A 25,587-nucleotide genomic window follows, 5' to 3' on the forward strand; every position below is an offset into this window, starting at 1 on the left:
GTCACTTAGATCTTGGTGAGTCCTTGTACCAACACTGTATGCTCATCAGTCAGCCCAGTGGCTGGCAAACAGGAGTCACCCAGAGAATGCCTGTGAATGAATACTCTGGCTAACATCATCATGAGGCAGGTAGAGCAGCACATTGCATTTTTGTTCTTCCTTCTGTAGGGGTGTGATTTGGGGTATGTGTGTGAAGGCAGAGCACAGGAGTGATATGACTGCAGACGGTACTTATAGACGCACAGAAAACGGTAAACACCTGGCCTCTGCCCCAACTTAGCTAAGTGTTTCCCTTGTGAATAACTTTGAATTCAGAAGTAGCTGCAGAATGAAGCTTTCAGGTGAAGTCTTAACTGGGTCATCTTATGAGCTAGCTGGCCAATCAGGAGGCAGGAGCTCAGGTTGGCTGGCTCCAAGGAACGAGGAGAGCTAAAGCCAGTTTCCCCCAACAGAGAACTGCCAGAGATGTTAGGCAGTATGAACAGGGGTGAAAAATAGATGTAGGGCATTTGAAGTTACGGTCACTCTAGAAGGGAAAAGAGAAACATACTTGTTCTAGTATGTTTCTTGACTGCTCAGGAGGCCCCTTGAGAGCATTTCATGTTACAGCATGATTTTGTAATGTAGTGGTGACCAGGTCACCTAGGGAAACATTATGTAAGGTTCGTTTTTTTTTTCCTTTCTTTCTTTCTTTCTTTTTTTTTTTTTTGAAGTGCTGGGGTTGAACCAAGGGCCTAGCGCATGCTTAGCATGTGCTCTAGCACTGAGCTACACTGCTAGTCCAAGTTATGTTAGTTTAATAAGGTAAAAAAGTATGTGAAATGTCTTGGAAAAAAATTCTATTAAGGTAGTTTTAAAACATTTTGACATTTAAGTAATTTTCATTTGTCTAGAAACTTCTTATTTAGAATGCTTCATCCCTAATTGCAAACAGCTGAGGCACCTGTAGTTCTTAACTAATATCTGTAGCAGTTCTCTGTGTAGAAGGAGTGGGCTCACAGTACTGCAGTAGGATATACACTCAGGTCATGACCCGCACTTTAGGGGTCATCTCTCCCTGACTACTCAAATGTCAATGGCTGATTTCTAGCCTGGTCTTTTCTGTCACGATTTTTCTTTGCATCCAGGTATGTTTTCTTCCTAAAATATTGGATGGTGTTACCCTTTTCTCTGCCACTTTTTCTAGGATGAAAAATAAAGTATCAAAAATATTATATATTGGGCTGGGGATGTGGCTCAAGCGGTAACGCGCTCGCCTGGCATGCTCGGGGCACTGGGTTCAATCCTCAGCACCACATAAAAATAAAATAAAGATCCTATGTCTATCGAAAACTGAAAAACAAATATTAAAAAATTCTCTCTCTCTCTCTCTCTCTCTCTCCGCCCCCTCCTCTCTCTCAAAAAAAAAGTTATATATTGGGCTAGGGGTATAGCTCAGTAGTAGAGTACTTCCCTAGTATGTGTGAGGCTCTGGCAAAGATCCCTAGAAAAATACACACACCCACACACAAATATTAATAATAAAAACTATGAGTTAACTTATTTTTTGTCACACTTTTTATTATTTTTTATACTGTTAAGAATATTGTTTATTTGGCTTTAAAAAACAAACAATGGAAAAAGAGAAACCTGTGAGACCAGGTGAATTGGAGGCAAGAATTTTTAGTCAATACAGATCTTTTACCTGCAAATATTCACTTGTGGCTTTGTAGCCTTAGCCAGAGCATAGTACTTGTGATATCTTTTAGATAATGCCTTCTTGCATGCAGATCCCAGGAACCAAGATCACCTTTATTCAGTATGGAAAATCACAAGTGAAGCCATTGATAGGCTGCATCGATCACTGGAGTCATGTCCTGGTGAGACAGCAGTGGCAGAAGATCCAGCCGGCTTGAAGGTGAGCTGTGAAGACTCGTGGTACAGAGTATCTCTTAACAGTCTCCCAGTCCCTCTGAAGAGAGAGACCACTGTGACGCTGCCATACAGAGTCCTCTCTTCATGTACCTTTTCTACAAAATAGATGCTTTAGTGACTTTCCTTGGAATATTTTCTCTTTTTATGCTTGAATAGTGAAAAGAGCAGAAACAAAACCTCTTCCCCCCACCCTTTTTAGAAATTGGACGCAGGTGTACTCTACTACTAAGCTACATCCTCAGCCCTTTTTCTTTTATTTTGAGCCAGAGTCTTATTAAATTGCCCGGTCTGTGCTTGAACTTCCGAACCTCTGCCTCATACTCCCAAGTCACTGGGTATACAGGTGTGCACAAAACCCTTGTTTTTAAGTCACGAAGTAATAATTTTTTGTAGCAGTAAAATATCCACTTTTTGAATTTTGGTAGGTGCCACAAGGATGAAAAAGAATTGCTATTTGCAGTAAACCAATAGGAGTTTAAGTGCACATGCAACATATATAAAACAATTAGAAAGTGACTATAAGGCAGTGATGAAGTGTGTGTTTTAATGTGATGTACATAATACACAAAGTACAAAAGATATTAAAAATAAAGAAAATGTCACTCTAGAGCAGTAACTATCTGTTGCCTACTTTGCCTTGAAGAAGCAATAAGTCTTTAGATAGCAGAGTGAATAAAAACAAAACATTGAATTTAGACAATTAGAGAGATAGGTGGGTAGAGAATAAATACAGAGATTGGTATCAATAAACAATCAGGAGTCATTAGTAGCTGAGCTGGGAGGAGCAGGTGATGTTCTGAGAAGGGAGACTCCTTGCTGTGGCCTTTGGTGAAGGAATTTGATTAGAGAAACTCAAAATACATTATGAAATTGCCATAGAATTTTGAGCAGAAATGTTTAAAGAAGATTAATTTTATCACGGCTTATAAGATAGACTGGAGTAGGAAAAAGTGTCCAGTTAAAGGGCCGTTGGAATTTATGACTAGCAATGCTGGAATGTTAGTTAAAGAGGAGAGTCAAATTTAAGAGCTAATCAGAAAAGTCAACAGAAGGATTAGTGAAAATAGGATGACCACTAGAGGTCTTGGTTGCAAGCAGTAAAAACAGACAAATCAGGACTCTCAGTGGGTGCCACGGATGCAAAAGAATTACTATTTGTAACGAACCAGTAAAAGACTAGAAATGCTGAATATTAGATGTAAACCACAGCCTAAACTTGGGAGGACAGATGAAGTGAATCACTTATAAGATGACAACTAGAACATTTAAGGAATCACTTGTAGAAAATAAAAGCAAGGTTGCAGTCTGTGCATACAGGATCTGATACAGCTTCTCGTTCAGAATTTGTGCTTAACATTTGATTGTTACCTTTGCAGGTCCCTCTGCTACTGCACCAGAAGCAGGCGTTAGCCTGGTTACTATGGCGGGAAAGGCAAAAGCCACAGGGCGGAATTCTAGGTAAGTTTGGTTTTATGGTAAGAGCCAACAGTTATTGAATGTTTTGGCATTATACTAGATGTGTTGTCTCATTTGATCCCTTCCACAACTCTATTAGGCAGGTAATTGTGATTCCCTTTTATAAATGAAGAAACTAAAGTATAGAAATATTAAGCAACTTGCTCAGAAGTACACAGCTATAGAAAGAGTAGCAGTTATAAGCAGTAGTGGTTGACTCTAACTGATTAGTCAGAGGAGTTTATTTTGTGGTAGCCCTAGAATCTCTGGGAGATGTGGATTGCCAGGCTGGAGGCCAGATTCCTAGGAGCAGTGGCCACAGCCAGGTCACCAACTAATTTTAACTTTTTTGTTCCCAGCACTAACTGCCAAACATCATCAGATGCTTCTGACACAGGCTTAGTGATTTTTCAGTAAGTCTCACAGCATATAGTCATACTCATGCTGTGATTTATTATAGTAAAGGATGCAGATCAAAATCAACAAAAGGAAGATTTACATAGGGCAAAATCCAGGGAAAATCAGGCACAAGCTTCTGCAGTCTTCTCCTAGTGAAGTCACATGGGTCACACTTAATTTCCCAACTGTGACAACATATGTAAAATGTCTCTAGCCAGAGAAACCTGCTAGAGATTCAGTGCCCTGGATTTTGGTCACATAGGCAGTTACAGCCTGGTGAGTTACCAAAGTTTCATACTCCCAGAAAGAAAGCATGTGTTCAGCTTGAGCCATATTGTCTGTACAAGTGGGTTAGGCAGAGTGATCCACTCTTATCAGTTCTGAAATGGTGAGAAGCTTTCCTAAATCTGAGTTTCCAGACAGCAGCCAAGGGCCCACTTTGTAAGTAGGCCTCTCAGAAGTTAGCAGACAGACCTGTTATGTTGACTCTTTCTGCACAACAGTAGAGCCAAAATTTAAATTATAGCCTATGCCCAGCCTGATGACTGAGCCTCAGTGTCTTAATCTAATAAGATGAGGAAATAATATAGAATAGAATATTATGAGTAAATTAGATAAGCTTAATGACTAGGAATTGGCACAATGATAGTATCCCAGAAGTAGTAAATTATGGCCTTCTTTGATGAATAAATTAAGACCATGGAGGACTGTTTGGAGTTAATTTTTTTTTTTTTTTTTTTTTTTGAGATGAGGTCTCATTCTGTGGCCCAGGCTGATCTTAAACTCCTGGGCTCAAGTGATAATCCTGCTTCTGTCTCCTGAATGCTGTGAGGATAGGTGCACACCACCATGCCCAGTTAGAGTTAACTCTTGAGCTGTAGAAGTGTGGTAGCACCAGTAGAGTAGATGGTGGGAAGAGTCTGCTGGGTTTTTTTGCTTTTGGAGGAGGTGACAGATAAAAAGACTAGACAGTGACATCAAACAGGAATAGTTATCAGTTGATGTAGTGTTAGGTAACAGTGTAACATGGAGACTTGGATAAGATCTGCATTTTAAGATTGAATTATTTAAAAAAAAAAAAGTAGTACTAATTGTTTGGTTTAGTTCCCTAACTAAGTAGCAAGAGATAAGGTTTATTTTAACTAAGAAGATAAAGAATCCATTGGGGTTGGCAAAGAATAGGGACTAAAATGGCATTGGCTTCAGAGAGAACAGGGTCAATGTCTGTGGTGGCTTCTATTGAAGTTGTGTTGGTTCTTTACCTAAGTAATTCACTATCTGGATTGTGTTTTTATTTTCCAGCGGATGATATGGGCTTAGGAAAAACCCTGACGATGATTGCACTCATACTAACCCAGAAGAATCAAGAGAAAAGCCAAAAAAGGGATGAAAACATAGCTGTGACATGGCTTTCCAAAGATGGTAGGTAAAAGTACCACTTTGATGTCACTTCTGATGTCATATGAACCAGCTGGGAAGAGAAACTTAAGCTATAGAAGGATACCTTTGGTCATATTGAAATGATCTACTGGGAAACCAGTATCACATTGCTTTCCTGTGGTATCATTTCTGATGTTGACCATGCTAATTATAAGTGATCATTTTTTCCCCTTTTAATCTGCTTTTTATCTATGATTAGAAAAAAAAATTATGGAGAAGGTTAAGGCTCTAGAAGACTTAGTTCAAGCCTAGTAATTATTATTTTATTAAACTCCAGGGTAGATCCAAATTAATGTATTAGTTTTTTTAAGGGAGATCTGTCACAAATTCACATTTTAGCTTCCATAGTAGAAGCCATTTTCCATATTTCTGAAATTCCAGAAAACTTTCAGATAGACAATTTCTATCTTAGCCTAGTTTTTAAAATGTAGTAAATTCACTCATATTTTTTAAAATATTATATATAGATAACCACATGTAAGTTGCCATGTGCACAAATAGTTGTCCTGAGTTGGTTAGACAGACAGAAGTCTGTGGTCCTCTGCCCTCAGCCTCTTTTGAGCCCACAGCTGGGGCCTTGCTCCCACGTGGCAGCAGCTTGTGTAGAGCAGCACACAGAGAGGTGGGTGATGGCACAATACTCCATCACTTTCTTATTCCAAACTTATGTTCACTCACCTTGAAAGAGGACTTTTGCACTTATATATGTGTGTTTTAATTGACAAATAGTAATTTGAACTTAGATTTTAACATGGAAATACATTGTTATGCTTTTCAGAAAAAATAATAACACTGCCCTGTATTGAATCAACTCAGAAGGAGATGATTGAGTTCTAGTCCTGGCCACTCTGTGAAAGGGCACTGCTTTTTGATCCTCTCTTTTCTGTCTGACACTTTTATAGGAGAAAATAAATAGTTACGTGTCTTGACTTAAAAGACCATCTCTTCCATTTCCTGTTGCGCTCTCGGCTCTGTGTAGAAATAAGATCAACAGTTAAAAATATTGATGGAAGGAAAAAAGCCAGTCAAGAGAAAGATAATGCCCTAAAGAAGTTAAACGCTATTTAATGAATGTAACTAAGTATTGATTTCTTTCCCCCCTCAAGACTCCTCTGACTTTACTTCCCATGGAACACTAATTGTCTGTCCCGCTTCCCTCATCCATCATTGGAAAAATGAGGTTGAGAAACGTGTGAACTGCAACAAACTAAGAGTCTATCTCTATCATGGGCCAAACAGGAATCTGACTGCGAAAGCGTAAGTGCAGAAGTGCTGCAGGCTTGGGGCCCCCGGCCCCTTGGCCAAGGGCCCTGTTGACATTCTTGCTTGCCCTGGTTCTTGACTTGGGACTGACCACGTGTGAAGACCAAAGACAGATGATTCATTCTTTTTTTTTTTTTTTAGAGAGAGAATTTTTATTTTTTAGTTTTTTTGGCGGACAAAACATCTTTGTTTGTATGTGGTGCTGAGGATCGAACCCGGGCCGCACGCATGCTAGGCGAGCGCGCTACCACTTGAGCCACATCCCCAGCCCAGACGATTCATTCTTATCACCACATAGTCTTTGCCCTGTACTAAGAGACACATTTTGAGACAATGGTGTTCTCTTGTGTCATAACCTGTCACTATCCCCAACAAAAGCTACCACATAAGAGGCCTGAGATACCTGAATTGTTAGCTAGGTGGAGCCACATTCTCTGGTAAATGAGGATATGTCACATCTCTAGGTTGCTAAAGAACGCACATTCTTATTTTCTTTTCTTGTTGGTGTGAATGGAACTGTCCCAGTATTGTAGAGTAACTTGATAAAAATTCTAAGCGTCTGTGTGTGTGTGTGTGTGTATGTTTTCTAGTGGCTGTATTTTTCATATAGAAACCATCTAAAAAGTTTTAGACTTAAGATTTTAGAAGATTTTAGAAAATTCAGTGCAAAGGACTTACATCAGTGGCAGAGCACGTGCCTATCATGTACAAGGAAGGCCCTGGGTTCAATCCCCAGCAAAACAAAAAAGATTATAGGTTGATTAAGCCTAGTTATAAATTCCTAAGGGGATTCTTGGGAAGGAGGAAAGATAACCCCAGATGGTAATGTTAGTCCTAGTGTTTCTCTTGGTGTGTGTGTGTGTGTTTTGCTAGGAATTTTTGGCATGCTGAGTAAGTTCTCTACCACTGGACTACATCCCCAGCCCTGTCTTTTAGTTCTAAAGGAAATTTTTTCTTTCCTAATTATAATGTGAGGATCTGGGGTAAATACTTGTTCCTGTAATCAAAGATGAGATTATAATCAAAGATGCTCCTATAATCAAAGTTTTCTCTTCTTATTAGTAATCTCTCTCTTTATTCTTTCATACTGGGTTTTTTTAATCTCCTAAAAAACAGGGCAGCAGTCTTTGGGGAATATATTGCCAGATTATTGACCTTTGGTGTTATAGTACAACTTTCATGACTGGTCACTTCAGCAGACAGGAGGTGTTGTGGCAGCAATGGTGGGCCTGCAGGTCTTCCTTGGTACAGAGTACTTAATTGTCTGCCTTTGGAAGTAAATTTGATCTCACTTGATTTGCACTTTGAGCATAACTGTTTTGTTATTCAGAATGTGCTAGTTGACTGATTGGAATTATTGTCAATTATACTTCTTTATATATGATGATGAGGCAGCTTATGGGCAATGTTGCCTCTCTGAATTAGGCATGTAATTTTTATCAGTATTTATTGCAGTTCTGTCAAGAACACAATATTCATTGGAATAAGATGTATGTCTGTAATAAGAATCTTTACATGTAAAGAGCATAGGGAAGTTAAACTGAAAGTTATAGCATGTACTTTTAAAAAAATTTAGTTTTTTAGTTGTATTTGGACACATTACCTTTATTTTATTTTTATGTGGTTCTGAGGATTGAACCCAGTGCTCTGCATGTGCTAGGCGAGGGCTCTACCGCTGAGCCATAATCCCAGCCCCTATAGCATTCACTTTCATAGCTAAATATCAAAGCTAATTAATGGGTTTTCACAAGTCTTTATAACCAGGAGTGGTCGCCAGAAGGCATCATTGATGTGAGCTCAGCAGTGCTTTGAGGGTTTATTTTTTCTCTGAGGCTTTATCATAGTTCATTTCAAAAATCACTATTGAATGTTCATTCCCAACCCTGTCCTTTCTGTTCTGGCCAGGTCATATCAAGCTTAATATGAGATTTTCCTTTCTGGCTCATTGGATAGGAAAAGGTAGGCTGTTCTAGCTGTAGTGAGCAGACTGTAAAAGTGACCAGAGGTTAGAGATAGGAAAACCAACTGGGTAAAGTTTACCTCTTCAAAATTTTGTGTGTATGTGTGTGTGCTTATGTGTGTGTTAAGGATATAAGTTAATCGATTCTGCTGTCTATCCTTCTAGCCCTGGGCATTTATGCAAAGACATCAAATCTGCCTCTTGTCCGTAGAGGGATTGTTTACTGTTTGTTTTTTGTTGTATCTATGCAGCCTCTCTATGTATGACATCGTGATTACTACTTACAGCCTTCTGGCCAAGGAGATTCCCACAGTGAAGCAGGAGAGAGAGGTTCCAGGTGCAAACCTCAGGGTAAAGGTGAGGCTTGGGTTGCTAGGCAAATAGTTGGAGCCACATGTCATTTAATGGGAGTCTTTACAGCCTCAAAGATAGCTAAGGAATTTGTAGCAGTGCGATAGTGTTCTTCCCCTTGTGGAAATGAGTAGTTCTGTCTGTATTCTGTCCTTCTTGTCCTAGATAACAACTTCAGTGATAAAAGTTGATACTTGGCACAGTATTCAGCTGTCTTTTAGAGCTAAAGTTAACTACACTTCTTTATGGTGGTAATAATCCCACAAATACAGGAAAGCCTCTTGTTGCTATTTTATCTTAGAGTATGTAGGGTATACTCTCATGATACTTTTTATTTTTAGTGTGCAGACTGTTATTTTAGTACCTGTGTTTTGGTATTAAGCCCTCATTCATTGTCTCCCATCTGCCTCCCAGAAAAGGGCATTGCAAATAATAGAGCTTCAGATAGGCCAGAGACTAAATGATAACCACGAAAAAGCCCCGAGTGTCTTCAGGCAGATTCAGGGCATCTGTTACATGATGTAGAGGCTTTATCACATAATTATTGTGAAGACTCCTCCACCCCAAATATAGTATTGTCTTTCCCAAGAGCTATCTTTTGGGTTTTACCAGGACAGGATTCTCACAGATTTCTGTATTTAGGAGCTCTCTGGAACACTTTACCAGCTCATGGCACTACCCTGACTTCTTACAGATAACAAACTTCTCAGATTCTTTAGTTGTTCACCATCACTTTGATGATAAACTCCAAACCTCTTTACATGATGTATCAGGCACTTTGCCATCTTGCTCTGCCAGTGTGCCTGCTCCTCTCTACCCTGTCTCCCTCCCTGTGACACCAGACATGAAGTTGTGTAGTCCCTGATGTGCTCCTTCACAGTTACGCCGTTACTCTCCCTCTTGACACAATTCTTTGTCACCACTCCTCTTCCCAGGTTAATTGTTGTTTTTTTTTTATGAGAGGAAATTTTTTAGTATTTATTTTATAGTTTTTGGTAGACACAACATCTTTATTTTATTTTACTTTTTATGTGGTGCTGAGGATCGAACCCAGTGCCCTGCGCACGCCAAGCGAGTGTGCTACTGCTTGAGCCACATCCCCAGCCCAGGTTAATTGTTTTTTAAGCTGCTTCAAGCATCCTTTTTGGACCACTCCCTTCCTACCATTTGGTTGAATGTCTCTCCTAGCCCCTTGAGCTTGCTCATATCATGGTATACCATTTATTCAGCAAATATGGAGTATTTTTTACTTGGCAGGCATTATTTTAGCTTATCCAGGATGACAACAGTGAATAAGAGCAGCTAGATTTCCCTTGTCTTACATTGAGTTATGTAGTTTGATTTACTGTATATACACCATGTTACACATCATGTTTTAGTTATGTCTGTTTTTCTCCCCTGCTAGATTCTGAGCTCATGAAGGGTGGGACATGCCCTTTATGTCTGACTTTGTATCTTACATTAAAACATAAACTTTAAGTAAATTCTTATTAAATTATCAGATATTTTTATGGAGTGAGTAAATTTGCAAACTGAATAACTAATACACTCTTAGCCCATAACCATTGCCAAAATGTGGCTTGAAAGAATAAATGAAAATTCAAATTAGAAAACATTCTGCTCTTGGGCATCTTATTCTCAAGGCCTGAAACTCTCAAGTGGCCTATGTATTGGAACCAGTTAAGAGATTCTGCTCCTAGTTTCTCGACTCAGATTATTGTAATAGATCTCAGCAAGTTAGTGTGTCAGATTGGGTCTCCTCAGTACTGGGTGGTCATTTCCCCTTATCTCCTTGAGGACATGTTCAGGTTCCCATAGTGTTGCTGGATTTCACTTTCCAGGGCAGCTCAACACCTTTGCTTCAAATAGTCTGGGCTCGAATTATATTGGATGAAGCTCATAATGTGAAGAATCCCCGTGTGCAGACGTCCATTGCTGTGTGTAAGCTGCAAGCCCGTGCCCGTTGGGCTGTCACTGGAACCCCTATACAAAACAACCTGTTGGATATGTATTCACTGCTGAAGTGAGTAACCTTGGGGTCCTGTAACTGTGAACCCTGTCTGTAACCCTTCAGCATTATTTCATGTCTCACTATAAAGACTCTGATGTGTGTCAGATCATCTCATGTAGCAGCTGGCAAGCCTGTAAGTCTTTAAAGGACAAAATAATTAATATTTATGAGAAAATATCAATGGATTGACTGACTGATAGAGGATTTTGATTACATTCAGTTCTTCTATATGCAAAAATATAGGAGAGATTGACATAAAGGAAGCAAAAGTCATCTTTCTTTAGTCCCCTGAATATTTTGGGCTCTTTCTTCTTTAAAACATGTACTAGACTCTGGACTGCAACTTACTGGAGGCCAATAGAAAAGAATGATGATTTAAAAATACTTTATTTTGTTCAAGTCAGCCCATAAGAGGATATGGAATTTCTTTGCTAGAATAAATTCTAGCTATTGGTTATATATCCTGGTGTGATAATACAGATATTAGTAATGGAGAAACTCATTTTTATCGTGTGGTTTTCATTATTAATTTAGGTCCTTTTGATTTGTCTAGCAGAATATGCTGTGAAATTTACTCAAAAAATGATTGGATGACAGATGTAACAAAAAATCTAATTTGTTTTCACCTTGATTTTACTTTGGACTTTTACTGCTTTCTTCCCTGTTCTGTGTCCTTTCTCCACAAAAAAAGATTTCTCCGCTGTTCTCCATTTGATGAATTCACCCTGTGGAAAAGTCAGGTTGATAATGGTTCAAAGAAAGGAGGAGAACGGTTAAGTATTTTAACTAAGAGCCTTCTGCTGAGGAGAACAAAGGACCAACTGGACTCCACTGGCAAACCCTTGGTAATCAAATTTCTACCTGTCCCTGGGGGAGCCAGAGAAGGAGGATGACTATATCCCTGAGGGGGTTGAACAGCCATCTGCTGTGCTTCAGGAGCCTCTAGTCTCCCTTTTTCTCTGAGGAGGCCTGGGGTTGCATCTTGTGCCTCATGTTCCAGCAGTCCTGCTGTACACTCCTTTAGTTCTACAGAAGGATAGGAAATGCTTCCTAGGGGTCGGCTAGATTTCCAGTGTCCACCTGGGGAATTTGCTTTGTAGCATTTAGTTAATTCATATAGCTTTACCCCAACTTCCATTTTCTTTTATTCTTCCAGGTGAGGCTGCCTCAGCGTAAATTTCAGCAGCACCGTTTGAAGCTTTCTGAAGATGAAAAGCTGGTTTATAATGTCTTTTTTGCAAGATCAAGGTTTGTGCAGTGAAGAAGCACTTTCTCACATGCATTGTTTTATTCTTGTCTTTGCTTGGGAGTCAATAGAGGGTCAGCTTTCCCTAAACTGAATTTATGGTGTTATTGATATGTTGGATATCTGTATTCCTTTTTTCTTCCCTTTTGTTCCTCCTTCTCTCCCTGGCTCATCTTTGTCTCACACGCACATTGAAAGCAAAATTTTGAACCTTGTTTTCATTGGCTTCCTTGCATAGGACTCATGGGATCTGGTCACTGAAAACTGGATCTGTCTGTTTCACTTGGGGCTGTATTGGAAAGTTATTTCCCTTTGCCCTTTGCCCTTTAACCCACCATCTCCCTGGGACTTTAAAAGAAACAAAACTGCTTTGCCATCCTTCATGTTGTTTGTTTTTTGTACTTTTACTAGAAGTATTATCCTTCCCTGAAATCTAGATTGTTCTCTTCCACTGAATACTTCTCATTTCCAATGTAAATATGGTTTTTTTTCTATTTATACTTTATATTTTTAGCTGACTTTAAAAAAGTTCATTTTTTTAATAATTATTTCTTTTGCAATACCTTTGGCTAGTGCTTGCTATGAGCTTGGCATCATTTATCAAGTCCACTTCTATAATTTGCCAAGGTCCACTTGCAAGCACAGTTAAGCAGTGACCATTGTAAGCCTGCTCAGAGTTAGTGACCATTATTTGTGCATTTTCTTTTTGGATCTGAGGCAGATCTGCTCTGCAGTCCTATCTGAAAAGAGATGAAAGTAGAGATAACCAATCTGGAAGAAGCTCTAATAATCCATTCATCAGAGGTAAGCTGGGGGACTCATTTACTCATAAGTAAATATCACTAATGAAAAATGGGGATTCTGATTTAGTTAAATAGCAGATTTGAGAAGTTGTGAATCCTAGGTCTGAAAGAGTAGAATTTGGCTAAGAACCTCAAACCAGGGTAAAATATACTGACCTGAAAACATAAGATCTGGTGGTCTAAATTTCTTATAAATGCTTTTTTAATCTGCTTTGTTAAAATACATGTATGTCTATATAGAAAACCAGTATTTCATTTGGCTTCATAAAAGTGAGATATAATGGTATTACTGAATCTCAGATCCAACCAGTTCCCAATCCTTCCCCAGATTTCTCTGTTTTAAATCCTGTACTATTTCCTGGGGTTTGTCTTCTCTCTTGGAAGTGGCCCAGGAGTTTGGGTCCAGTGGGCCTGGGCAGACCATGGCAGCAGACTCACAGAGATCCAGCACCGTCCACATACTGTCCCAGTTGCTGAGGCTCCGTCAGTGTTGCTGCCATCTTTCTTTACTGAAGTCGGTAAGAAAAGGCCTTAGCATGGTGTCACGATTTCTGTCTTCTGCAGCTGAGATCCAGTTGGCTGGATCAATGGAAATGGTGTTTTGGGGGTTTTGTTTTGTTTTATGTTTTGGTGGGGCAAAGAGGGGCTTGTTTATTTTGCTTTAAATGATAGTATATATTAATCTTGATGATTCCTGTGGTATTGAGAAGGCACACTATTATTGTTTGTTTGCTTTAGAGACTTTAAGAATGGGAAGTCACGTTTTGTTTTAAAAGAAAATTCATGAATGCTTCAGTATGTTAGAATGTCATAAGGTTAATTTAGTTATTGGAGTTTAGGATTGAGGCTTTTAGGTCTAGATATGAAAACTCAAGTAGTTATACAAATTGAAAAACTGTCTTCACATTGAATAGAGGCACATTTAAAATTAAGAGGCACATCCAAAATTAAGAGGCACATAGCATTAATTTCAGAAGCTGTTGTAATGTGTTTTGACCATCAGCTGCTTAATAACTGTTGTATGCTAGCCGAAATAGAGAGAATGATCATATTATTTGTCCAAGTCTTTAAAAAATTCCATCATTTTTGTATTTCTTTAATTGGTTGAAAAAAACTTGCAAGTACACACTTTAAGGATTTCTCTGATAAATTATTGAAGATAAATTACAAGGCATTTTGCTCTGTGAAGTGTGGAACAATTAGAGCCTCATCAGCAAGTAATAATGCATGCTGCTTCCACTGCCCAATTGCTCCTGTCCCTTTCTGTGTTGTGCTCAGGTCCTGGATCCTGCAGATCTGAAGAGCGAAGGCCTTGTCCTATCCCTAGAGGAACAGCTCAGTGCTCTGACCTTGTCGGAACTCCATGACTCAGAGTCCTCTCCTACTGTTTCCCTTAATGGCACACCCTTCAAGGTGGAACTTTTCGAAGACACACGACAGAGCACCAAGGTACTTGTCACCTCTGTTCTTGGTAGAGGTATTTGGATTCTCGTTCATACCCTGTGTTGAGTGCCTCATTTGTCCCAGTGGGTACAGCCATCTGATGACAGAGGAAGAACTATTAGATGGTAGTAGTCGATTGTATTAACATCATTTTATGTCACAAAGAACAGTCAACTTTATTACAAAGTGAGTGTTCAGAGAGTGGTTTGGAACAGCTCTGCCATCCACACAGGTTTTCTGTCAGGGATTACGGGAAGGGAGGCTGCCAGGTTTATGCTAGGGATGGGACCTAAGCAAGTGAGCAGTTTGTTTAGGGAAAGCTTGAAAGGAAAACCATAGCCTTGAGCCTAGGGACTGTGTAATACACATGAGCACCAGTTGCTTTGACTTGTTGAAAGGCTTCCATCTGTGAGCATCGCTTCCTGCGTGGCCTTCTATCTTTATTAGTCATTCTGTTCTATTTTTGTCAAAGCTTTTGGAAGGCTGAGCTGTTCTGTAACTTGAGTCCTCTCTTGCAGTCAGCTTGGAATGTGCTCTGTTATCCTCCACACCCTGAAAGCAGGCCTTGTTTCTCTCTCTGTCATGATCTTAAGTTGCCACTTTGAACCTCAACCTCTCTTTTGAAATGCTTAAAATATGTAAATTAGAAAGGAGTTTACTATGAAGGGAATGGAATTATTGTTATTTTTTTTAAAGAAGCGCTGCCTCTTAATTAAAGCATCTACCCAGTCTTTGCCACAAATTGCTGAGATAAATAGAAGAATAGCCCCACATGTGGCTAGCATTCATGTTCTAGAACTCAGAGTTAGCAGAAACTTATATTCCTATCTCTTTGTCTTCCTTGTCATTGATAATCAGATAATACTTATTCACAAGGCTTCAAACATAAGCCCCTTAATAGTGGTTCAAACCGAGTAAAGTTGTTTCATGAGGGAAGAAATAGTCTTTCTGAAATTTGACCCCAGCTCATGGACCATGAATCCAACCCCCACCCCCACCCCCACTTCATTTTTCTTAAAAGACCTACTGCCAGCTTTTTCATGGCTTCTTTCACAACCTTAAGATGCCGAGACACCTGGCAAATGAGTGTCTCTGTTCTATTGTTAACTAAAAACATACATACCTGCCTTTCTTCCTGTTCCTGCAAACGTACAGTGCTTGTTTTTCTTCCTGCCCAAGCATCAGAATGTTCATTAAGATCAGCATTGTGTTATCCCAGTAACAACAGCCTAGAAAGTGGGAATTAGCACACCTCAAAGTTTATCTGGCCCAAGCCCCTCTTTACTGAGAGGAACATGGGTTCTCACATGGAATAGCCATGGCGGTCTAAGAACTGTATTTGTCTCCTGACTGATGTCCAGTTTTTTCCCCTTCCACTACTCAGGAAATTAACTCTAGGGCCCTTAGAGGCTTTTTTAAAAAATTATTTTTATATCTTTATTTTGATTATTTTTATATTGTGCTGAGGATTGAACCCAGTGCCTCACATGCAAGGCAAGTGCTCAACCAGTGAGCCTCTTAGAGGCTTTTGAAAGGTCTTTCACTTTAGCAGTCAAAAGAGCAAACCCAGCTGCTCTCCACAGTCATGCTGCTGTGTTTTTACTGACCACTTCCATGTGGACTTAAAAGCATCCTGAAGGTTTTAGGTAAATGCCCAGAGAGCTTACTTGGAAGCTTTAACAATTGCTTCTCCGTCTGAACAGGTTCTCTCCTTCAGTGACATTTGGAGCAGCCCTAAAGTGGGTAGAGCTCTTTCACTTTCTCCTTTTGCAAGTATGAAGAGAGTACCTTCTCTGTTCCAGCAGGGTACTAGGGGCCAGGGGAGTGAATTCAACATACAGAATATGAATTCAACGTGTGCTATCTTTGACCCCTTGGAGCATATCAAGTCCTGGAAGAGAGAGATGATTAATGAGCAATTAAATGTAGTGTAATGAGGACTATAATAGTAGGGACAAAATAGTAGCAAGGGCAGTGAATGTAATCCATACTTGGGGCCTGAAGAGGGCCCCAAAAGGGACATTAGAGGGAACAGAATAGACAAAGGTGAGACTCGGCATGGCTTTCTGAAGGACACTTTTTGATGAGATTGAAGTTCCATTTGAGGAGGTCATTAACAAGAAGTGATCCTAGAACAGTAAGCAGAGGCAAGAGCAGTGAAGATCGAGCCTGTCGTTCTAAGGAGCTTGGGCTTTATCCTTAGTGGGGAGCTACAGAAGGGGCTCCAGCCAGGGCAGGAAGATGACAAGCTTACATTTTAATAATAGCTCCTGGTTACAGAGGGGTGAACAGGGTAGAGAGGGGTCAGACCAGAAGCTTAGAAGCTTTCCAGGATAGAGCTTCAGTAATGTAGTCAAGAGAAAATGAAGAAAAGTGAATTGCTTCAACTTGCAATGTTAATGTAACCTTTTCCCAGATATCATCTCTGTTGGCAGAGTTGGAGGCAATCCGAAGAAATTCAGGGTCCCAAAAGAGGTAAATGTGTTTTCTCATTATCTAAGCATTGGTTATAATTAAGCAAGAAAATCTGATATTGCTGATAGTCATAAATCTTAGCTTTTTATATCAAGGACCTCAAGTCATGCTCAGCAGAAAGCGCTGAGGTTATATCACAAATTCTCCAAGATTTCTAATTAAAATATTTGTGGAACAGATTGAAAAGGACATCCCTAGAGGATCAGGGAAAGATAGGCATCTGAAACAGTGATTAAAAGTAAAGAAGCCAGGGAGTGACATAGGAAAATCAGGGTGCCGCAGCAGCACTGCCGATGTGCTTCTGAAGCTGGGTGGGGAGACCAGGATTATTTCCTCATTGTTACACCTTACACATATTTTGTACATCAGCGTTTGTGTATATGAAATACTTTCAACATTTAAAGCTTTAATAAAAATGTGGCTTGGGGAGGTAGGAACCCTAGTGCCATGTTGTTCTGTGACACAGGGTGGTGTCCATTTACTGCAGGAACACAGATCTCTGGATGAGCAGTAGGCCCCCAAATAAAAGGAAATTGGAGTAGTTATTTTATTCTACTATTTTTTTTTTCTGACTTTGTGTAGTACAAGACAAGAATGAAGTCTCAAAATAACTGGAAGCATTTTAAGCTTATAGGACAACCTAAGTGTGTGCCTATAGTGCTTCATGTCACCACATGATATACTAACACAGGCTTCTTATGAAATATAGAGAAGTTTGATGTGGCTCATGGTTCTGGAGGCTCAAGTCCAAGATTGGGCAGCACCATTGTTTGGAACTCTGTGAACAGCAAATGGCAATGGCAGGAGCATTGACAGAACAAATGGTTAATCAGAAGCCAGGAAGCAGAGAGAGACTAAGGGGAAAAGATGGGATCCCACGATTTCTTTGGTGGGCTCACCTTCAGTGACCTATGCAACTTTGTTAGGTCCTACCTCTCAAGGGTCCACATCGTTTCCTAACACTTCCTCCCTGGGACCTATTCTTACATGTGGGTCTTTGGAGGACACTCATCCAAACTGTAGGAACAACTTTTTCCCATAGGTAACTTTTTTCTTTTCTTTGTCTCTTAAGATTAACAAGGGCATTAAAACCCTACAGATGAGTTTGTTTAATCTGTTAGTGTAGTTGGTTTTTATTTTCTCCTTCTTTCCAGTGTCATTGTCTCTCAGTGGACCAGCATGCTGAAAGTGGTAGCACTGCATCTTAAGAAGCATGGATTCACTTATGCCACCATTGATGGCTCCGTCAAACCCAAACAGAGAATGGACTTGGTGGAGGCGTTTAACCATTGCAGGGGCCCTCAGGTACAAGCTGGTACAGCAGAGCTCTATAACCAAGGAGTAAATTGTTCCCAGTTATACAGAGAGCACGACAATACAGCAATTCAACTTAAAAATATTCACAGCTTTGATTTCACCAAGTGTTTAAAATGTATTAGACATTTATTGGGGTACTTAAGATGTGAGGACTAAAAGGAGACTCAGAGCAGAGTTGGTTAGGAGCAGGAGAATCTTTGTGGAGAAGTCAAGCCTTAAAGGATAAATAGGATTTTGATATGAGGAAACCTGGAAAGAAATGGAAGAACAAAGTCAGATGTGATTATAAATATGCAAAGTTGAATGATAGGCAGGAGAATTAAGGCAAATGAGGAAAGGGTTCTGATGGGATACTCATATCTGGTTAGTGGGAAGTTTAAAGATGTGAGAGTTTTTTCAGAGGTGAAGCATGGGAGATGTCAATGCATGTTTTAAAAAATAACAGCAGGAGAAAATTTGATAGGAACACATTGTTTTTCTATTTTGATCTTGGGCTTAAACCTGATAGGAAAGGAAAATGTATTTATTTTGTGTCACACTTAACAACTTTCTGGGATCATTAATTTAGAAAGAGAAAAGGTTTATATCTCACTGTTTTGGAGGTTTTAGTCCATGGTAAATGGTTCCTGTCGCCTTTGGGCCTGTGGTGAGACAACATTTCATGGCCGGAAAATGTGGCAGAGCAGAATGACTTGCCTCACAGCCAGGAAGTAGGAAAAGACAGGAAGGGGAAAAGGATGGGGGGCCATTATTTCTTTCAGGGGCACACTCCCAGTGACCTGAAGACCTCCCACCAGCCCCCACCTCTTCAAGTTTCCACCACCTCTTAACAGCACCATGCTGGGGAATTGGGTCTTGACAAAATGGATCTTTGAGGGACACTTAAAATCCAAATTATTGCAGATGTACTATGAGACCAAGACGGTGTAGAGTTAATGGTTATGTTTCTCTTTGAAGGTTATGCTAATCTCTCTTTTGGCTGGAGGTGTTGGTCTAAACCTAACTGGAGGAAATCATCTTTTTCTTCTGGATATGCACTGGTAATGATTCAAGATTTATCTTGAGTTGTCACAGCATGGTAGGGAGACCAGTGGATTAGAGGGACAACAGGCAGTGTGTTCTGCTTCTTTGATGGAGATGCCTCTGTGCATACATGTCTATAGGTGCAGGTCTAAACAGGATATAGGGCTAGTCGGTGTTCCTGAATTCCTGAGTAAGCTTCAAATGATTACTTAAAATATCTCATTCACTTTATCATTAGTCTAATATCCATTTCCCTGGAAGCTGGGAGCACAGCTTTTCCTCGTAGCTAAGAGCCCAGTTTTACTTGTCCACAAAACCACATTCCAGACATATAATCCTAGGGAATCTCAACCTTAGAAGCATTACTCCAGTACCGGGGATGTAGCTCCATTAAAAGGTGAAGAAATTTTCTAATTATGTTAGAAATACACTTAATATAGTCTTTGGATTTGTTGTATGTTGTGTCCATGCCGGGAACACAACAGTATTGATAAGATGAGTAAGTTAGTGTATGACCAGGAAAAATCTCATAATTAATTACCACTTTCTAGTTTTATAGTTATGCCAGTCAGGGATTGCTGCACAGGTACCATTGTTGGGATTGTGTGTCTAATTATCCAGGCTGCCCAAATTGGTACAGACAGACCAACCTGTTGTCATCTTCCAGGAGGTTGTACCTGAAGCTCCCATGTACATAGTAGTGAGGAAAGCATACTAGGAATTAGGCTGTTTTCTGAGATGGAGAATTGTTATCCAAGATTTTAAAGAAGTGAGATGAGAAACTAATTGCAGTTTGGTAAGGAGGATCTATAAAGAAGGTTACAAATTAAGTGTTCTTAGTTGAATCATAGAATACTAAAGTTGAAAAGTTAAATTTCAGAACATTTAGCCAGTCCTCATGTTTATATGTAGTCATCTGAAGCCTGGAGGGCTGAGACTAGGTAACTTGCGCAGGGTCATCCAGCTAGCTAAAGACTGTATTTGACTATTGGTTTGACCTTGTTACTTATAGTTATCAACCGATGATAGTGCTAAGAGTTTTTATTAAAGTTTCTAGTTTCTCACTAGAGGGCAAAATGATAGCTGGCACTAATCTTGCTTGGTCCAGTGTATCCTAAGATAGGAGTTGACAAAGTGTTTCTGCAAATACTTCAGACTTTGCTGGCCACATAGTTCTTTGTCATATATCTTCCTCTGGGTTTTAAAAATGAAGCAACTACTTTTAGCTGAAAATGTATACAAAAGCAGTATGTGGGCTAGATTTGGCCCATGGACCATAGTTTACTGTCTCTGGTGTAGGATGTCAGAACCTCTAAATGTTACCTCTTCTCTAACAGGAATCCATCACTTGAAGATCAGGCTTGTGACAGAATTTATCGAGTAGGGCAGCAGAAAGATGTTGTGATACACAGGTAAGTAAGGGCTCTGAGGACCATTCCTAGTGTCTGTTTCTGTGAAAGCCTTCTTTAGGTAGTGTTTTAATAGAATGTAAAGTATTTGGTGGTCACATTACTCATGATGCTTCTGAGGCATACCATAGTCAGGAAAGAAACAAATAATCTGAGATAACCTTGTAGTTTGGTCACTGCCGGAGAGGAATAAGCTTGTGTATGACAGTTCAGGTAGGCTGTGAAGGGGCTCACTTTTTTTTTGCTTTTAACTTTCATTATGACATAATCTCATACATATAGAAAAATTGCAAGAAGAGTAAAAGAGTACCAAAGGTTCTCCTATACTGTGTGCATAAACATATGCATCAGCTTTTTTCTGGACCATTAAAGAGTAAGTTGCAGAGATGATGTTACTTTTTCCTAAGTATTTTAGTGTGTACATTTCCTAAAATTATGATACTGCTTACTGCTTTTATCTATCACTGTGACACTATTATCTTATCAGCAGACCTTATTCAGTTTTACCACATGTTCCAGTGGCACAACAGAATAAAATCCTGGATCCTGTGTAGCATATAGTTGTCACAACTTTGTCTCCTTCAGTCTGGCACAGTGCCTCAGTCATTGTTCTATGACACTGACTTGTAAAAGAGCACAAGCTCACTGTTTCGCCAAATGTTCCTCTATTTGAGACCTTCCTGTCTTTAAAACCAACACAATTTGCCGTAATGCTACAATGTAGCACTCTCATTGTGGCCCTTTTTCTCCTTCTTTTTCATGACCAAGTTTCCTGAAGAATTTGGAAATTGCTGTCTGATTTACTTGCTTACCTCCTATTCATTCCTCAGTCTTTGCAAACTAGCTTTCACCTTTCTCACTCTACTTAAGCTGCTCTTGCTAAGGGGCACCGTGACTTCCAATCTTTTCCAAATACATTGATTCTTTAAATTTCTTTTCTGCCCACTCTGGTATGTCCTTGCCTTAAAATTTCTATCCACTCTGGTAAGTCCAAAGTCTATATCTATAGTTTCACTATCTCCCAAACTTCCAGCTTTGGATATCCAAATTCCTGCTAAATATCTGAATCTGATACCCACACACTCATCTGTATAAATTATTCCATTTGTATATTCAGCTCCTAAAATGGATACCTGTGATGTACCCTCTACGTAGCAAGTACAATTACATGTTCCAGGGTCAAGATGGCAAACTGAAATTGCTTCTTTCCACCACCTCAAATCTACTTTTTATTCTGTATTTGTTGTCTTTGTGAGAGGTGCCACTGTTTACCTAATCAAAAGGCCAGAAACTCAACTCCTCGCTCTGTCTCACTTCTCATATGCCAAGTCCTCTAGTTGTGTTTTCTGAATGTTTTTGATGACCGTTCCTTTCCATCACACTGCCACGCCTTTCTTTCTGTCTCTACTGATGCCTGTCCTTTGCATCACCCCTGGAGGGCTCTTCCTAACTCCTCAATCTCATTCTGCGGTTTTACTCCTCAAATTCATCAATGGCTCTTTCTCTAAATGTCTTAGCAATCACCTTAAGCTGCAGAATGAAATCACAAGTCTATTTGAGAGACATATTTTAAATGGGCATATATTTAGTCAAGCGTATTTGGATCCTCTAAATACAGAGTTCTTATTCAATCCTAAGGAAACCTAAAAGAAATCTCATTAAAAGATGAACATAATAGAAGTTTGAATGTGTTATATAAATACACTGCTTTGAGTTTCTGAGAGTGTGCTTATTTGTTTGCTTTTTTAGATTTATTTGTGAAGGAACAGTGGAAGAGACCATCTTACAACTCCAGGAAAAAAAGAAAGATCTGGCACAACAGGTTCTGTCAGGGTCTGGAGAATCTGTCACCAAGCTCACCTTGGCTGACCTCAAAATCCTTTTTGGCATCTAAGGTCCTGTCTATAGAGTATCGAATAGTGCCATTTCTGATGTGGTAGGGTCCAGGACTAAAACCCTAGCACAATCCCTGAGCTCTGTTCTTGCGTTCCTTTTCACCTTCAAGCCTTAACACTCTCCTCTCAAAATGGGGAATAATCTTATCCCTAGAATTGAGGATGGGTTATCATATTCAACAACCAGCACTCATGTTAATCAACCAGTTTATTTGAAGAATGGCACAGAAATTAATCCATTTTTTCAGATAAAGAAATGCCTTGGAGCTACATGGTTTTGAAGGCCATCTCTCACAGAATTGGATTTAAGCTTCAGTAAAGCTCAAAAAACCCTGTGTTTCTTCTCCGTCCTGAGCTGTTGGGAAAAGCAGTGTTATTACCATCCCCGACACAGACTCCACCCATCTTTCCATCTCTTGGTGCTGGTGAGAATGCTCCTGCGAATGTCCCTCTGGGCCGAGCAGCGTCGATCTCCGTGGCCAGCCATTCTCTGCAGCCATTGCAGTCCAGGTGGTTCTCCCTCTCAGAATTAATTTCAGGGAGGTGCTTTGCATATAAAATAGATGTTAAGTATCTGTGCCGTTTAGTACCAGCATGTCTTTTTGGTATTTACATCATTTGTTTCATCTAGTAGTATTTCAATATCAAATGTCATTTAGGTTTTGTTGCTGATGGTGGTGGGGATTGAACCCAGGAGTGCTCTACCATTGAGCTACTCACCTAGTTTTTGTTATTTTTAATTTTGAGACATTCCTAAAAACTTACTTTCCTAATTTCTGCTAGAAAAAATCATGTAGTTCTTCCCAGATAGAAATATTTCCTCAAAGTTGGATAAAGAAACAAAACCCTGTGTTAACACAGTCACAGTAGGAACTGAGACACTGTAGTGTTCAAGTAAAGCTTCCCTCTCAGGACCAGATATTAAAGGCTTATAAATATAATGGGGCCCTGGTGGGAAGAATTCTGATCTGGGCCTTTGACTCAGCTCTAATTCTAGTTTCCCGTTAGCTGGGCTGCCTGGCCAGCGTTGGAGATTCAGGGTGCTCCTGGGGCACTCTCCTGCATGCCCATGCCTTTCTTGGAGGCCACAGTGTGGGTGCTTTCCTGGAGCTTGCGGGGGAGCTGGGACTGGTGAGCCTCCTGTGCCCCATGTCATTTTGTGCCTGGCTTTATCTTAGTTCCTTCTGCTTTATGTTCTAGTGACTTGAGCACTCATCATCCAGGGCAAAGTAAGGAGTCCAGGACAGGGATAAGGACCCTGGGTCATGGCCAGAGGAGTGGGGTGCCAACATTCACTGGGCACAGAGCGGACCTGAGCGGGTGTCCCTGGCCTGACTTCATCTTGGTGTCAGTGGGAGCCCCCAGGCAGATCCCTGCACAGAATGGGCATGTTATTGTGTATCTCACTGGACACAGGACTCATCAGTGTTTTTAGGCCACAAACTTCAAGAAAAAGAGAACCCTAACAAAAAATAGTCAGCAGAGGGATTGTATTAGATGAGTCTTTGAAGAGGTTTCTGGATGTCATAAGCCTCAGGAAAGTAATGATGGCCTCTGAGAGCTGATGGTCTTTGCTACTGTGCAGGTTACCAATCCTGAGTAACCCTCCCAGACCTCGCCCTACTCCCTGCTTGGTGAGGATATTTTTCTTGAGACTCAAATGATGCCATCCTCTGGTTGACTTTAGCCTCCATTTGTAGCAGGGAACTAACTGTTTTTTCCAGAAGCCTATTTTTTAATTCATGCATGCATGCTTTTTCCTGAGTGAGATGTTTACAAGATCAGATATATTCATTTTCCCCAGTGAAATGACTCACTTTGGACCATTTTGCAAATGGAGGACTTTGCTGCTTGTTCTCCAGGATGGCGCATCTGCTTTTGTCTCCATTCAGATGAGGCTCTGGAAGCTCCCAAATTTGAATCATCTTATAATGTATTTATGGGGGGAATCTGGAAGAGAAAAGGGTTGTAGAATTTGGATTCTGAAAAAAATACAGAGGGCTGGGCATGTTGCTCAGTAGTAGAGTGCTTGCCTGGTATGCACAAGGTCCTAGGTACCACAAAAAAAGAAACAAGACAAAACGGAAGTGTGTGGAGGCTGGGAAAGAGCATTGCATCTGTATATATTTTTTTAATATATAAGAAAGTTTATTATCCCCAGTTATCAAAATGTTTATTATCCACACCAACTCTGTTTATGGAAGTGGGCTGGCCAGGTTGGACAAATGTATGACCTAATTCACACCAATAGAGATGGCATTTCAGATTCATCACCAGAGGAGGAAAGGAATGTAAATCCCTGGCTGCCATTTCCAGCACAGCGTATAAGTCCTGGATGTAAACTGTGTTTTTCTATGGAAATTTATTTTTTCTTCTTTAAAATAAAAAAAAACCAAAAACATTGTCAGTGCATCTACTTACCTAGAACAAACACTACTTGATAAAAAAGTCCAAGACAGACTCCAATACGTTAATACTGGGTGATTTCAACACACCTCTCTCACCAGTAGGCCATTCACACATAGATTAAGTAAATACTCTTCAGACCTAAAAAATACTATCAATCAAATGGGCCTAACATGTATGAAGACTTGAATTGGGTATAAACAGATACACACAGAGAGAGATGAAAAATTGTGGTATATATGTGTAATAAGAATTGTAACGCAAAAAAAAACCAAAGTACATGTATAAATTGGCATGAACGAATCGGCGTGAAAATACTCCAAATACAAAGATATGAAAAATTGTACTCTATATGTGTAATAAGAATTGTAATGCATTCCACTGTCATGAATTAAAAAAATAAAACTAAAAAAAGGAAAAAAAATTCTCTAATAAAAAAAATGACTTAAAAGATATCTAGAGAATGTTTCATCTATATCTATAAGATTGATAAACTCTTAGGCAGACTAACCAAAAGAGAAGATTCAAATCAAAATCAGAGATGAAAAAGGAGATCTCACCACAGGCATTGCTGAAATTCAGGGAATCATTAGGAACTATTTTGAAAACATTCCAATAAAGCAGAAAATCTAGACGATATTGACAAATTTCTAGGCATTTGTGCCTTACCCAAATTGAACCAAGAAGATATAAAACCTAAAATACCAATGTCAAGGAATGAGATTGAAGCAGTAATAAAAAGCCTCCCAACAAAGAAAGGATGGGACCAGATGGACT

At 39.8% G+C, this 25,587-nt stretch overlaps 1 protein-coding gene across 2 annotated transcripts in view; it reads left to right on the forward strand.

Annotated features, from left to right (window-relative positions):
- The window catches only part of Ttf2 (transcription termination factor 2), a 38,682-nt gene extending 13,417 nt beyond the window's left edge, over window positions 1-25,265 (forward strand). The window contains exons 8-23 of one of the 2 annotated variants that reach the window (XM_078027086.1): window positions 1,770-1,897; window positions 3,291-3,372; window positions 5,071-5,190; window positions 6,315-6,465; window positions 8,683-8,788; window positions 10,624-10,805; window positions 11,485-11,638; window positions 11,950-12,041; window positions 12,761-12,843; window positions 13,227-13,360; window positions 14,121-14,291; window positions 16,702-16,760; window positions 17,915-18,065; window positions 19,035-19,117; window positions 20,438-20,512; window positions 22,259-25,265. In XM_078027086.1, coding sequence (XP_077883212.1) covers window positions 1,770-1,897; window positions 3,291-3,372; window positions 5,071-5,190; window positions 6,315-6,465; window positions 8,683-8,788; window positions 10,624-10,805; window positions 11,485-11,638; window positions 11,950-12,041; window positions 12,761-12,843; window positions 13,227-13,360; window positions 14,121-14,291; window positions 16,702-16,760; window positions 17,915-18,065; window positions 19,035-19,117; window positions 20,438-20,512; window positions 22,259-22,403 — 1,916 coding nt within the window. In that variant the 3' untranslated portion in view covers window positions 22,404-25,265. Of the gene's footprint in view, window positions 1-1,769; window positions 1,898-3,290; window positions 3,373-5,070; window positions 5,191-6,314; window positions 6,466-8,682; window positions 8,789-10,623; window positions 10,806-11,484; window positions 11,639-11,949; window positions 12,042-12,760; window positions 12,844-13,170; window positions 13,361-14,120; window positions 14,292-16,701; window positions 16,761-17,914; window positions 18,066-19,034; window positions 19,118-20,437; window positions 20,513-22,258 lie in introns of those variants that run through there. The other variant, XM_078027087.1, reaches the window with a different exon arrangement.
- Window positions 25,266-25,587: the final 322 nt, after the last annotated feature.

This window comes from Ictidomys tridecemlineatus, chromosome 11 (genome assembly GCF_052094955.1).
Source record: "Ictidomys tridecemlineatus isolate mIctTri1 chromosome 11, mIctTri1.hap1, whole genome shotgun sequence".
NCBI classification, from domain to species: domain Eukaryota; kingdom Metazoa; phylum Chordata; class Mammalia; order Rodentia; family Sciuridae; genus Ictidomys; species Ictidomys tridecemlineatus.